Source organism: Biomphalaria glabrata, chromosome 3 (assembly GCF_947242115.1).
Source record: "Biomphalaria glabrata chromosome 3, xgBioGlab47.1, whole genome shotgun sequence".
Classification (NCBI taxonomy): domain Eukaryota; kingdom Metazoa; phylum Mollusca; class Gastropoda; family Planorbidae; genus Biomphalaria; species Biomphalaria glabrata.
This window is the reverse complement of record NC_074713.1, coordinates 49,414,986-49,430,404: the sequence shown is the minus strand read 5'-3', so window position 1 is coordinate 49,430,404 and position 15,419 is coordinate 49,414,986. Positions and strand designations below refer to the sequence as shown.

At 40.4% G+C, this 15,419-nt stretch overlaps 1 protein-coding gene across 1 annotated transcript in view; it reads left to right on the top strand.

Annotated features, from left to right (window-relative positions):
* Positions 1-15,419, top strand: part of LOC106051993 (cysteine-rich motor neuron 1 protein-like) — a 116,498-nt gene that overhangs the window by 82,417 nt on the left and 18,662 nt on the right. Inside the window, exons 5-7 of the mRNA XM_056022459.1 lie at positions 450-574; positions 13,850-14,032; positions 14,850-15,020. Coding sequence (XP_055878434.1) covers positions 450-574; positions 13,850-14,032; positions 14,850-15,020 — 479 coding nt within the window. The remainder of the gene's footprint in view (positions 1-449; positions 575-13,849; positions 14,033-14,849; positions 15,021-15,419) is intronic.

Sequence of the window (15,419 nt, the reverse complement as noted above, 5' to 3'; positions counted from 1 at the left end):
TGTGTTAAGTGGAACCCTAGTGTTCCACGAACTGCTTGAATAATTATATATATAGCTCCTCCTTCGTGATCGAAGATGAGCACATTTCTCATTTCCTATGGACTCGAAGATGACTGTTAAGTCTAATACTCGCTTTAAAAAGCATGCTGACGACACATGTCCCGCCCATCGAAGTTGGGACCCTTTTACTGTCGCATTGATACTGTTCACGTTGGACAGCTTTAAGATTTCTGTGTCTGGTATGTGGTCGGACTTTTATAATTAATTAGTAAACCACCACGTGAATTAATCTCAGAAATGTGCGAAGTGTTCCGTTGAGGAAAAGGTTTGGGAAACACTGAACTATATAATTATAAACAAATTAATATCTCCTTATATCCAGTGCCGACTGCTTTGAATTGTTATCAATCGACGTGGATGTGACTTGTGTATGCTTCTTTGGTCTCCAGGTGTTCTTGCCCCATTGAAAACAAGTGTGAGGATGTGGAGTGTCCTGTTGGATACCACCTTGACGTCATCTCTGAGGCCACTGGACTTCCTGGGTCCTGCTGTACCAAATTTACTTGTATTCCAGGTAGGCAAATAAACAGTGGAAATAGGAAACAAAAAAGTGGGAGGGCTGACTCAAGGTGGGCGCTTGTGAGCCAAGGCTCTTAGTTGTGGATGCTGGTGATTTAAGGGCCTCAACTTAATCCACTCTTCTGTAGTGCAGGCCACGTGATACCCTCGTTAACTGTTGGTCACAGAGAAAAACAAACTTGAGTCACTTAGCGTCATTTCCTTGCAAATCGAAGCGAGACTCTTGAGGTTGTGCCCTGGCTTGAGTTTTTGTTACACTCGAGATCCACTGCCTGGGATCCACTGCCTCTTGAGTCCCTCATGTTCTGACGGGTGTTCGATGTGAGTTAGAGGGAAATTTTTAAAAAACTTAAAAAAAACAACAAAGCTCATATTAAGTGTAATTGTATCAATTAGTTTGGATCAGTCATGTACTTTAAATTTGTAATAGATCTAGATTAAAAACAAAAATAAAGAAGCATTTATAGAAATAAAAAAAAAAAGCGGGAACGACCTATATTTAAACTCATGGCTCAAGCCTACTTATGCTTCTCAAGCCAACACGGTAACGCCTACGCTAAGGGTGAGCGTATGAACATGGAAGATTGTATTTATTGTTTCTATAGTCTCCTCCTATTTTTCACGTTGTGTTCACTAAAACTGAGACGACATATTATGAGGGCTAACTCAGCTTATACCACCACTTGAGTCAAGTACAAATTCTTTCCCTTGTTTGATATAAAAAAAATTGCCAAAGTTAATTAACTAATAGGGTTTTTTATAATGATTCTTGTGTTGTCAGGTAAAAGATATAATTGTGCAAAATTTCAGCTTGATCCGAGATTGGGTGTGGCAGAAATAACGTGTACACAGTTTTTTACCAGACTGAGTTGATATAAGCTTTGTAAAAATGATGTCGGTTGATTGTTGTAGCTGCTGCATAACATTCTTTCTCCGTGTTGTGTTTTGGAACTCTGTTTAACACCAGGAACTAGTTTAGATGAGCGTACATCCTAAGATTCTCTTTCCCTTTCCACAACTCGTTAAAACATAAGCATAGACTAAGTGCTCGCAAGAACCTTCCTTCAGGGAACAGTACTAGGACTACCAGGAAAAAAAAGAGGAGGCAGACATAGCAAACGATGGGAAGACACAATCCTAGGACGGACCTGTCACTACTCAAGGCAAAAGGCTGACAGGAGTGGAGAAAGACAGTCGACATATGTGTGGTACCCTAACGGTCAGCGGCGTAGCTAGAGTCGGGGAGGGGGGAGAATTTGAAAATCCCCCCTGGGACTCCATTTGAGGTGGACCCCTAAATGAGTGTTCGAATTTTTTTTTTACTTTAAATCTTAAATATAACGCAAAATGCAGGGGCCCCTAAAGAGGTCAAGCTTGCTGGCCCCCCAGATGATGGCCAATTCCTACGCCACTGCTAACGGTTCAACCGATTAAGGAATGAAGATGAAGATGACGCTAGATGATAAACTAGTTTATCAGTACCAGACTAATGTCACTTCGAACAGAACGTATTCAGTACTTCCTGCGATGTCTCTTAAGAAGCAAGCGTAACAACCCCCCACCCCCACCCCAGTCCCCACATCTTTCTTTTTATTCTCATCCCTCACTCATCATTGAGTTACAGAAAGTGACCACTAATGAAAGGAGGATTCTTTACTAGACTCGGTCAAAAATACAAGTTTCCAGTCTCCTTACATCTTGTAACTACGATCTACAGAGTCGAGATCTCGAATCTCTCCGACATGTGTTCTGTGTGTCTGTTTATTGATAGCTATTTCCGTCTCTCGATTCTTTCATCTCCCCCCCCCCCCCCCCAGGCCGAGCTTCCCCCCCCCCCCCTTTCCACTACGAAATTATTTCAGTCTGGGCGAAAACTACAAATTAAAAGGAGAGAGAATCGTTGGATAATCTTTCTAAAATTAGCATCAAGTGAGTACGATTTTTTTCCCTTTTACTATCTTCCCAGCATACCCCTGGAGTAGGCGTTGTATGTTCCATTCACCTGCCACGCACCGGATATTTATAGTCCATCCCATGCAGCGTCTCTTGAACTCATCCCCTCCCCACCTCCTCAACCGCATGTTTCCACTTTCCTTGTCTAGAATTAAATAAGAGTACAGCCCCCCCTTTCTAGTTCCTTCCCTCTTGTGTTTTCTCCCTTGGCTTACTAACTGACATCAGTGGCGTATAAATCTACGGCCGTCTATCTGAGGGAAGAATGTGCAAACAATTCTATTCATTCATGAAGTGCCTGCGCGTTACAAAAATAGTGCGAGTTAAAGATTGCGCGGTGTTACACATAAGCTCTCTTCTGTTAGCACAGGAAGAGGTTAACATTTCTCTAATACAACCACACACACACACATATACAGAGACTCGTGGGCGTATCTTTGATGTTTATGATGCCATCTATGGATATATGGGAATGATAATATAAATATCTTTTGTTTAGTAAGAGGGCAAGGTCGTGACTGGCGTGAACTTTTGTCTAGTTACGTAATAACTTGGTAGGCGAGCAGTGTATGGAGGATATTTTGCTTAAAGCAATTTTGTTTTCGATTCCGAAGATTAAGGATGAGTGCAATATTTCATATGACCACGAAATCCCAGTTCCGACCTGCATATTTTGCTTTGTCTAGCGCAGACAACGCCGTTGTCCGCCGGGAATCTGTTTAAGCTTTTTTATAGTCTTCTTGACCTGTTTTCGCCAGGGACTTTTCTTTGGGCCTCATATGTGTGTCCTTCAGGGCCGGTCCTACAGATTGCGGGGCCTTATGCGAAACGGATTGCGCGGGGCCCAGTCTGGGTATGGATAAGGATAATAAGGGAAAATTAAGATTTTGTATTAGAAAATAAATTCGTCTTTGTATTTTATTCATACTTTACTTAAGTACAAAATCACGGTCACATTAACTTTAAGTGGTATCTACAGTAGATGGTAGTTTTCGAAAAGGAAGGTGCGGGCCCACTGTGGCCGCATAGGTTGAGGTGGCTTAAGGCCGGCTGTCTCTTTATGAGGTTATCATCATCAATGCGTAATTAGGGCCAACAATTAATGCGCATTTGAGGCCACATAGTATCTGGGCCACCCAACATTTAATGACTACCTAACACGTGACTTGTGAAATAATGGCATACGTTCTTTAAGCAATGAGGATAAATGAATGAGTTAGTTTTACATGTTTCAGAGTTTCAGTTGAAATGGCAGATTATTACATCCTAGCACAAGCCTGTCTCAGGACCAGGGTCTACGAAGACTGTAGTACAGAGTCGTACCACACGACCTAGTAGCTATTCGGCGCACTAATAAACACTAGCTTGTACTAAAAGTTCAATAGTTTTAAAATTTAGTTCTGTATTGCTTATTAGGGCTTTTAAAAATATATATTCTACCAAATATTTCTCCGAATGCATAAAAAAAAAATGCCTTAAGTGGGCTCCTGACATCAAAATCCTAAAATGACTATTTACGCCTTTGGACCTCATTCACCAATCGTAAACAAACAATATTTAGCCACGTGGTGCTCTATCTCTTCCATATAATTTACGATCTCATGTTTAATTCATGATGGTTATCACGTGACATTTTTTTTCCATTGTTTTATCAATAAGATCACATGATTAAATGTTGTTTGTTTACGATTGGTGAATGAGGTCCATTCTTTTTAATTGTTCAACCTTACCATAGTTGGTTGAAGATTTTAACAAATAAAACACCAATTTGCACACGATGTCGCCCGAACATAAAGTGTACGTCAGGGTGTTAACCTAGGAGTCCGTGCTGCGTAGATTGTAACTCCCGTAGTTGAATTCTAGAGCCACGCGCAACATTTGTTTCTGCTTCCGTTAGGGTTTATTTTATTTGCACTCTAGCTAACTATTGTTCCAGCAAACAGCAGTGCACTGACCCGACATGATTTTGGACTTTGGGTAGACTCCTCCTGTCCCTACCCAGCCCTGTCCCTTTTTTTTTTCATCCCCTGTTACCGGTGCGCACAAGTCAAAGAACCTAATCCACCCCGTTAACATATGCCATGTGTCGATTCTATACTTTGTGGAACTGTCTTCAGATACGATCTTCTGCCAGATTTCGCGAAAGATGACCCCCACCAGAGTAGGGGAATGTTACGTTCAAATTTCACGCTCAAAGAGATTACCATCAATCACATGAACTTACCGGTAAAACAATTAACTACTGATGTACCGCTTACAGTATACTGAACACAGAAGCGAGAAAATATCTTTTTCTTTTTTTCTCACGTAGTCTCTGAGAACCTGTTAAGACTTTTGGAAGGTTGGATAGTATCGCTGAAATGGATTAATGGATTGTATTTCTCCAACATAAGGGAGATGATTAAATTGATTAGATCGCGGACTGGTCATGTGGTATGAGCTCTGGACTGTCGTTTCGATGGTCCCGGATTATATCCAAATATTTTTTTTAGATACCTTGAGTGCCAACGTAAATTGTTTATTATTACTGTGCCCTATGCTATTGGAAAACAATAGTTGACCAGGACTCAACAATTGCTCTTTTTTAACCATGATTTCACCGCTGCCTTTTAATTGATCAATAATTTCGACCTGGACTTCACAGTTCGACCTACTTATTGAGTTAACTTCGTAATTGTTTTGAAAATTAAGTTTAAGACTCTTGGAACTTTAGGCCATTGGAAGCTCCCCCATCTGCCTGAACAAATTTCTGACTGAAATTGCCAATCAGATTATCAGATGTTAATTTCTACATCCCCGATGGCTCGTATCTCAAGACGCTCGGGTAATAACTTGGAAGCGAAACCTAAGGCCGAGCGCTCCGGGGAATCTCCTAAATATGCTTTCCTTGTACCACATTATCCATTCAGGTGGATGTGACATGTTTGTTGTGCTTTTTTTTTCCATCCCCGCTAGTGCAGTGTACTTAATCCTAAGGCACCCCAACCGGGTTTCTTTTTTGCTTCCCTATTAGCCTAATCGTCTCCTATAACGACCGTTTTCACCCGAACGCCACGTTGATGCCGAGAAACATAACCCCACATTATTATCTGAGCGACTGGTTGACAAGTATTTAATTAGAACTACATTTCGAGCGAATATATTTAATAAATAGGTGGGATTTTTTTTAAACTCAGGGTATAGATGTTGAAGAGTTTTTGTTCGTACTTGTTATTCTAACTTAAACTTTTATATTCAATGAACAAGCATTGCTTAGTAATCAAGTGATGACAGTATGGCTGCCTGGTCGTGCGGTTTGCGCACTGGACTGTCGTTCAGATTTATCGATGGTCCAGGATTCAAACCCTGCCCGCTCCCATCCCCCGTCGTCCTGCGGGAGGTTTGAACTAGGAAGCAAATTATCTTCAACTCTGAAGGAACATCCGAGACAGGGAAAACATTTGACAAACTCAAAACCACATTTTCATATTGGCGATTTTTTTTTTGTTTGCAACTCCTGTTGTTTAACGATTTTTGTCTCAGCACCAAATATCAATCAATTCTTTTGTTTTTCTTTCATAACGAACAATTTTTTAAAATCTCAAGAGGTTTTTTTTTTTAAATTTTTTTTTTTGCTTGCTTGAAGAAAAAAAACAAACAAAGTACAACATAACAGTACCATACTTCAGTCTTTTTAGAGTGTTTTCATCTGGTAACCGCACGGGATGAAAGAGTCATAAACAACTCCAAGCCAGAGCTTCCGTTAATTAGAATTCTCGATCGGCTTGAAATTTCCAGGAGGATTTGTGTCCCTTACCATTGAAAGACAAATTGACCTTTAGCTTTCCAAGACGGCTGGTTCGGAAAATTAGGTAGGCAACTGGCGACTGGGTGTTTTTAAGGCCGAACTCAAATTATATTTATGATTATAGTAAAAGGTATACACTATTAAAAAGAACTTTTAACAAAAAAGATAAAATTATCCTCATGTGAAATTCAGTATCCACGGGGAGTCTTTTATACTCCACTTTTGGTATAATTAATTAACATTCATATGTTTGCAATAGGTAGGCTAACACTACTTTCAGATGAGCACTAGTTGGTACTCACCAGAATCGTTTTGAAATGAATATAGATGGATTTTTCAAAATACTCTTTTTTTGTTACAAAGCTTATATCAGTTCACTATGTGTATCTGTCTGTCTGTCTGTCTGTCTGTCTGTCTGATAAAATGTTTGAACACGTTCTTTCGCCCACACCTATTTTGGGATCAAGTTAAAACTTGACAAAATTTTTAATTTGGAAAAGCAATACATGAATCAATAAAACAAACAATTACAGTTAATTAATTATTTCTTTTTATATCCTTCAGTATTCACAGATAGGGCTAAATATGTATGGTTTTGTCCCCTTCGATAATTGTACACGTTATTTCTCCCAAACATATTCTCGGATCAAGTGGAAATTTATAAACAATTATTATTGTATCTAACAAAACACGAATCAATTTAAAAATTGATCAATTTAGTTAACTAATTAGTTTGATATCTAAAAGGGAAATAACTTTTACATTATTGAGAAAGATAATTGTAAGTTTTTTTTTTTTGTTTTTTTTAATGTGGCTTGTTTGTTCCCCACCTGTACATACTATGAGTACAAAATACACAAATTCACGCTCTAACGGTTTATACAGTTTGACTTATGATGATATTGATTTATTAATATTCATAACAAAATGTCTCCATTTTTCTACTTTACGACTATGTATCTAAGAAGTTTAACTTATGAATTTTGATATAACTATTGTCAGACTATTAGATCCAATCTAAATTTTTTTGTTTATTTAATGTAGAAAGTACACATAGGAAAGATACTGTTGTTTAGGTTTCGGTTACATTTCTCTTTTGTAACGCGGGCAGGATAATTATACGCCGACCTTTTCTTGCCCGCGGGTCGTAGTCTGAGTGTATGTATGGTTGGGTATGTCAGGGGCGAGTGTGGGCAGAGGGAGAATGTAGGTCACGGTTTGGCATGCCTCCGCTGACTTGTGCAGTAATGTTGATATCAAGCTAATTGATAACACTTATATCTGCCTCTCCCCCCCACCGGGTCCCACATCCACGACAAGAATGTTAATTAAATGATGCTAAAAATAATTGCTTCCCACCCCCTTCTCTCCCTTCTCCTGCGCTTCCCGGAGTGATACGTAATAGTACAGGAACTGGATCCCTTTTTATCTAGTCCCTTTTTTTTTATCGTGGTCTCTCTCTTTCTCTCTGTCCTTGATTTACTATGGATATATCTTTCTCTCTCTCTCTCTATCTTTATCTCTCTCTCTCTCTTTCTCTCTCTCTCTCTTCCTCTCTCTTTCTCTCACTATCTCTCTCTTTCTCTCTCTTTCTCTTTCTTCCTCTCTCTCTCTTCCTCTCTCTCACTCTCTCTTTCTCTCACTCTCACTCTCTCTCTTTCTCTCACTCTCTCTCTTTCTCTCTCTTTCTCGCACTCTCTCGCACTCTCTCTTCCTCTCTCTTTCTCTCTCTCTTCCGCTCTCTTTCTCTCACTCTCTTTCTCTCTCTCTCTTCCTCTCTCTCTTTCTCTCTTTTTCTCTTTCTCTCTCTCTCTTCCTCTCTCTTTCTCTCTCACTCTCTCTCTTTCTCTCTCTTTCTCTTTCTTCCTCTCTCTCTCTTCCTTTCTCTCTCTCTCTTTCTCTCACTCTCTCTCTTTCTCTTTCTCGCACTCTCTCGCACTCTCTCTTCCTCTCTCTTTCTCTCTCTCTTCCGCCCTCTTTCTCTCACTATTTCTCTTTCTCTCTCTCTCTCTCTCTTCCTCTCTCTCTTTCTCTCTTTTTCTCTTTCTCTCTCTCTCTTCCTCTCTCTTTCTCTCTCACTCTCTCTCTTTCTCTCTCTTTCTCTTTCTTCCTCTCTCTCTCTTCCTTTCTCTCTCTCTCTTTCTCTCACTCTCTCTCTTTCTCTTTCTCGCACTCTCTCGCACTCTCTCTTCCTCTCTCTCTTCCGCTCTCTTTCTCTCTAACTCTCTCTCTTTCTCTCTCTTTCTCTTTCTTCCTCTCTCTCTCTTCCTTTCTCTCTCTCTCTTTCTCTCACTCTCTCTCTTTCTCTTTCTCGCACTCTCTCGCACTCTCTCTTCCTCTCTCTTTCTCTCTCTCTTCCACTCTCTTTCTCTCACTCTTTCTCTTTCTCTCTCTCTCTCTTCCTCTCCCTCTTTCTCTCTCTCTCTCCCTCTCTCCCTCTCCCTCTCCCGCTCTCTATTTCTCCCCCCCCCATCTCTTCCCCTCTCTCTCTCTTCCTCTCTCTCTCTTTTTCTTTCTCTCTTCCTCTCTCTTCCTCTTTCTTTCTTTCTTACCCTCTCTCTCTCTCTTTATTTCTCTCTTCCTCTTTCTTTTTCTCTTTCTTTCTCTCTCTTCCCCCCCCTCTCTCTCTCTCTCTCTCTCTCGCTCTCTCTGTCTAAATAAACACATACACACTCTAACCAAAGTTTTCTTAATTTAGATTGAATGTTTTCTCTTTTATTTAGAATGATTTTATGTAGTGAAACTTTCGAGCTGCTAGCATTGGCAACGGCGCTATGGTTTAATCTCTTTTGTGGGCCAGCGGAGGAGGGGGAGGCAGACACAACTCAATAACTCAACTCAACTCAAGTTGAGATTTGAACTCGAACTTCCTTGTTAACGAGCCAAGCAGATTATGCCCCTCATCCACACAGCCCAGATAGTATCTTGTTGTTTTTTTTTTTTACAAATCTTCTATCAACTCACTCTGTCTGTCTGTCTGTCTGTCTGTCTGTCTGGTACAAATCTTGTACACGTTGTTTCTCCCACTTCCCATTCTCGGATCAAGTTGAAACTTTACATACTTATTCAATGTCAAAGCCAACACATGAATCAATAAAAAAAAAAGATGGGCGATTAATTAATTAATTAGTAGTAATTAATTCATTTTGTTCTATACAGAAAAGTGGTATAAATATTGCAGTATTGATATATATGGTAGTAATTGTGTTGTTCTTTCTTGTACACATTTATTACAAAAAGTAAATTGTATATTTTGCTAGTTTTAATAAATAAAATTGATGAAAATAACAAAACAGAAACCAATTTCACGTCAGCACTTGCCTATAAACTATAAGGACTGATTACAAAGTGCTGATGGATCTGTTGCTTAAGCCAATGGTTTATATTTACCTTCCCTGGCATGATGCTCAAAGTAGGTCACAGAACATGTGCCATTTTGTTTGATCTCCCTTCCCATCATGTTACATCCCTAGCGATCTATCAATGTCAGTGTCTTGAACAATATAGGTCAGTGATAGAATGCCAACTTTCTACTTCGAAAACCAAACTAGCTACGGGAAGTAGCCAAAAGTAGTCGATTGATGGTTTTAGGAAAAAACAAACTTGACAGTTAGTCTTGTATGTGTCTGAGTCCTCAGTGTAGACACTAGACAGTAAATATAAATTCATCTTTAGTTTCCAGCCACATGTATTTATAAGGTATATGATTAAAAATACTTGAGGGAGGCCCCCAATTGAGTGTTTCTTACATTAAATATTAAATATTACGCGAAATACAGGGGCCCCCAAAGAGGTCAAGCCCCCCAAATGATGGAAAATTCATAGCTATGCCCCTACCAAGCCTATTATCTTATTCTATCTTATCTTATCTTATAAAATAGAGACGTAACTTCAAAAGAGATGATTACGTCCCACAGCGTGTCCCTATGTCAATATTGTCATGCATGTTAATCAGTCACTCGGCTATGTCAGTTAGTTTTCCTGGCTGATTCAGGCAACCCATTCCATGCCCTAATAGCACTAGGGAAGATGGAGTATTTGTACAAATTTGTCCTAGCATATGGATCAAGAAATGTGCCTTTATCTTTGTCTTTCTGAGTGTTTTTATTATGTTTTGTTTTTGTATTTGATTTTGGTTAAATGACAGCAGACTAATTTTCAACATTCATAATAAAATTAGTCAATCTGGCAATTCCAGCAGAAATTATCGTTAGAGCTTGTTGCCAACTTTAACAACGATCGAATCAGAAAAAAAAAACACTCGCTCTCACAGTGTGAATTCTCTGACTTCCCTTTGTGCACTAATTATCTCGGTCTGTTTAATGGGTCAGTTATCTGGATGTGAACATCAAAAACATTGCCAAGAAGTTAATTTGATCCTGTTACCATTAATAACCATCGGAGTTGACAAGTGGGCTAATCCCCGAGATTGATCGCGGTGTTGCTAGTTTAATTGATTTAACAGCATTTCTGTTATTTTGTTTCAAAAAAAAAACAATACATGGACTGTAGTTCAATCGACTTATTATGATGGTAAAAGGGGGGGGGGGGGGGGGAGAAATAGAATAACTGTAACATAATAATTGTTACGCTTCTCCAATGTTTAGTTCTCGTCATGAGACTAATCCAATTTTTTGTTTCAAATTTGTCCAGATATAAATTATGCTTTGTGACACATTTATGATAACCTCTAGAATATGGAAAGTAGCAGAATAGTTTTCCAAATAAGTCTTAGACTGACTTAGACAGATCTGTTTTGAGACAGATTTATAACCCCTGGGTAACTAGAAAGTTACAGAATAGTTTTCTAAATAAGTCTTAGAACGCTGAATCTTCTACTTCAAGATTCTCTGTGTTTTTATATCATTATTACATACTGACTATGATGTTGTTTTTATCAAACTGTTAATGCTGGTAATACTAGTAATAAACACTTATAATCAATTCTTGGAAAAAGAAAGCGAACAATACAGTGCTTGTAGCCCGATTCGTTGTCCCAACAGTGCTGGTAGCCCGATTCGTTGTCCCAACAGTGCTGGTAGCCCGATTCGTTGTCCCAACAATGCTGGTAGCCCCGATTCGTTGTCCCAACAGTGCTGGTAGCCCCGATTCGTTGTCCCAACAATGCTGGTAGCCCCGATTCGTTGTCCCAACAGTGCTGGTAGCCCGATTCGTTGTCCCAACAGTGCTGGTAGCCCGATTCGTTGTCCCAACAGTGCTGGTAGCCCGATTCGTTGTCCCAACTGTGCTGGTAGCCCGATTCGTTGTCCCAACAGTGCTGGTAGCCCCGATTCGTTGTCCCAACAATGCTGGTAGCCCCGATTCGTTGTCCCAACTGTGCTGGTAGCCCGATTCGTTGTCCCAACAGTGCTGGTAGCCCCGATTCGTTGTCCCAACTGTGCTGGTAGCCCGATTCGTTGTCCCAACAGTGCTGGTAGCCCCGATTCGTTGTCCCAACTGTGCTGGTAGCCCGATTCGTTGTCCCAACAGTGCTGGTAGCCCGATTCGTTGTCCCAATCAACTCCTTGCCGCAGTTTCCCAATTCGACGCCCAAATTTCACACAACCAGGTCAAACAATTATAGCGTCCAAATTCAAATTTTGTGATGCGTTGACCGCAGTAAGTGAAACTAATTCCTAGATGCGTTATTGGACCGGCGTATTTGCCCAGTGGTAATTGCCCTCGGTCCTTGTCTATTCGCATTCTTTGCCCAGAACTAACGAGCCGGGACTATAGCAAGCCATTGTTCTCAAGTGTATTTAAATACTCCGTGTAATTGGTTAATAACTAGACACAGGTCTGCAGGTTTCGGTGTGTATAGAACGTAATGATAATGAGAAGTTAGCAGCAGTGCTGTGGAGTGGACATCTGCAGGGAGAGAGAAGGGAGGGGGTTGTGATCTTAGATGAATGAACTATTCTGAAACCGAAATGTCGTTGACCTGACCCCCCCCCCCCCTTTCCCCATCCTTTCTTTTTTCTTCTTTGTTCTGGTTTCGATTACCACGTGTATTACAGAATGAGTAAAGCTTACTTTACCTTTACCTGTCCTTTTAGTCTGTTGGACCGTTGGGGCACCATGCAAGATTTGTCGACCGTCTTTCTCCATTACTCTTTGTCTTTTGCCTTAGTAAGAGCCTCTTTCAGTGATTGGCCCTTCCATTCTTTTATGTTGTCTACCCATCGCTTTCTCTGTCTGCCTCTTCTTCTTTTTCCTGGTACTGTTCCCTGAGGGAAGGTCTTAGCGAGCCTCGAAGATCTTGTAATATGGCCATAGATTTTTAGATTGCGTTTTTTTTTATGATAGCAGGTTATCATGGGGTCCAATCGCTGCAGTAACCATGTCTGTAATCTCTAGGTTTGTGAGTGAAGCTAACTTATTTTTAAATCCTATTAGAAGTAGACAAATAGTATCCATGATTCTATCAGATACTTTCATGTTTTGGACTTGTTGAAGTCTGTTGACTTCCTAATGAGATGTCTCTCTTGAAATTAATCTCTGGTTCACTTCAAGATTCATTTTGTATCCAGGAATCCATACATTTCCTTAACTCTTCACGCATATCAAGTTAGCTCTTGTTTTTAGGGCAAAAGTCAAAGTTCATTTCTTCACGAAAACTTTGTTAACCAGAGCATCAATGTTAGCTGCATTCTCTCCCCTCTTCTAGGCAGGTAAGAACTGTATTAAAAGACTTGTCTCCGGAGACCTTACACCTTCATACTAGGTGGACATATTTCCAGTTTTAATATTTTTAAAATATATATTTAGCTTTATTATGAAGTTTTGACAGGTCATCGGTATTCATCCAGTTTTTTTGGTCCCCATATATACATTGAAATGATTGTCTGTCGCTGTGTTCCAGTTAATCTTTTGGCATTATTTTAAATTTCATTTTATGACTCGAAGCCCAAAATTTAAATAGAATAAGGAAACGTCTTCAAGTCAGAAGATCAAGAAAGAGTATTGTTTCTTTGGATTCGCAGACCCTGCTCTGACCTACATATTTGGTCACAAAATTAGCAGACAAATTCGTCTATCGGGTGTAGAGCATCAATTACCTGTTGAAATAATGTGCACACTTTTTGCATGTGTGTGTGTTTGTTCTTTGTTGGGTTAGGGTTAGCGTCCAGATCAACAATTAGCTCTGCGTTGAGTTTAATGCTTAACTGAATTGTCTGTTCTGTACCCTATGCCATTAGTATACACGTGATATTGAACTGAAAAGACTGCATATTAACATTGGGGCTTGGCGTCCGATTCGAGGGGCCTAGGTTTCAAATCTCTATTAAAGCAGAAATTTTGAACTTCGGGAGTTTTAGCACTCCCTTGAGTCCACCAAACGACCCTGACATTAGTCGGGGAAAGTAAAGGCGGTTGGTCGTTGTGCTAGCTACATGACACCCTCTATAACCGTCAAACCCTACAAATAGATCGTCCTTACATCGCAAGGTCTGAAAGGGGTAGGCCTACTTTACCTACTATGTGTATATACTAACATTGTTTTCTCTTTCCGATCTATTTGTATTACAGAATTTTTCCTGACGTGTAAATTCAATGGCAAAGAAATGAGAAACGGCGAGGTCTGGAAGGCTGACGAGTGCCGGACCTGCACGTGCAACAACGGGGTCAGCAAGTGCACGCGGAGGACCTGCCCAGGCCCGAGCTGTTCTTACATGGTGTACATCGAGGGGGAGTGCTGCCCTGTGTGTAGAGGTGAGTACACAACGCAGAGGCGGAGAGCGGGGTGTCCGCCCCTACTCGTCTCGTTTAAATAGTATGACAGGGCAAAACAAATTGAGAATAGTGTCTATTGTACGAAACAGAACTGCATGCCTTCACGTCAGCAACTGTAACGTGATAGAGGCCCACCCACGCGTAATGTGTCTAGATACATTATAAATAGCAGAACTGTTGTTAGCCTCTATATTGTTATGATCTTTAGAAGGGAAACTATAATTGTAGCCCTAGGTACTAGGATGTTAGTCCTAAGTGTATACTGTGAAATGTGTCTTTTCCTACTAGCATGTGTGTCCTAGTGTGCACTATGAACGTAAAATGTGTCTTTCCCTACTAGTATGTGTGCACTATTAAAGTAAATTGTCTTTTCCTACTAGCATGTGTGTCCTAGTGTGCACTATTAACGTAAATAGTGTCTTTTCCTACTAGCATGTGTGTCCTAGTGTGCACTATTAACGCAAATAGTGTCTTTTCCTACTAGTATGTGTGTCCTAGTGTGCACTATTAACATAAAATGTGTCTTTTCCTACTAGCATGTGTGTCCTAGTGTGCACTATTAACATAAAATGTGTCTTTTCCTACTAGCATGTGTGTCCTAGTGTGCACTATTAACATAAAATGTGTCTTTTCCTACTAGCATGTGTGTCCTAGTGTGCACTATTAACGTAAAATGTGTCATTTCCTACTAGCTTGTGTGTCCTAGTGTGCACTATGAACGTAAAATGTGTCTTTTCTTACATGCATGTGTGACCTAAGTGTGTTTATCTAAGTTTCGTTTGTCTCCCCTTACTAGGCTGTGTGTCCGAGTCTGGTCAAGTGCACAACGAGTCAGACACTTGGAAGGAGAATGACTGCACCACGTGCACATGTCGTAACGGCAAGGCAGAGTGCCAGGCGGAGATGTGTGCCGTAGAGTGTCTTAAGCCGAAACGTGTGCCTGGGCAGTGCTGTTCTGTTTGTGAAGGTAAGTACTTAGGTAGTGCTGTTCTGTTTGGTGGTGGGGGTATGTACCTGGACAGTGCTGTTGTGTTTGTCTAGGTAATCTCCTGGACACTGCTGTTCTGTGAAGGAAAGTGCCTGGACTAGCAGCGTTTTGGCTGCCGATAGGAAGGTCCAGGGTTTGAATCTCTGTAAAAATTTGGATATTTATTTTGACTACTTTTATGAGGTAGATGTGACTTCATTCATCTCTTTGGTAGCTTGACATCTGCTGAGGGAGGTAAAAGCGGTCGATCATTCTGCTGACAACTGACAACGTAATGCCATCTAGACCCTTGTCCATGATTTCCCAATTTTTCTTCCAATATTGGGAAGTACAGCTGGCTGTTGCTATATGAATAAAGTCATTAACCATCCTAATAAA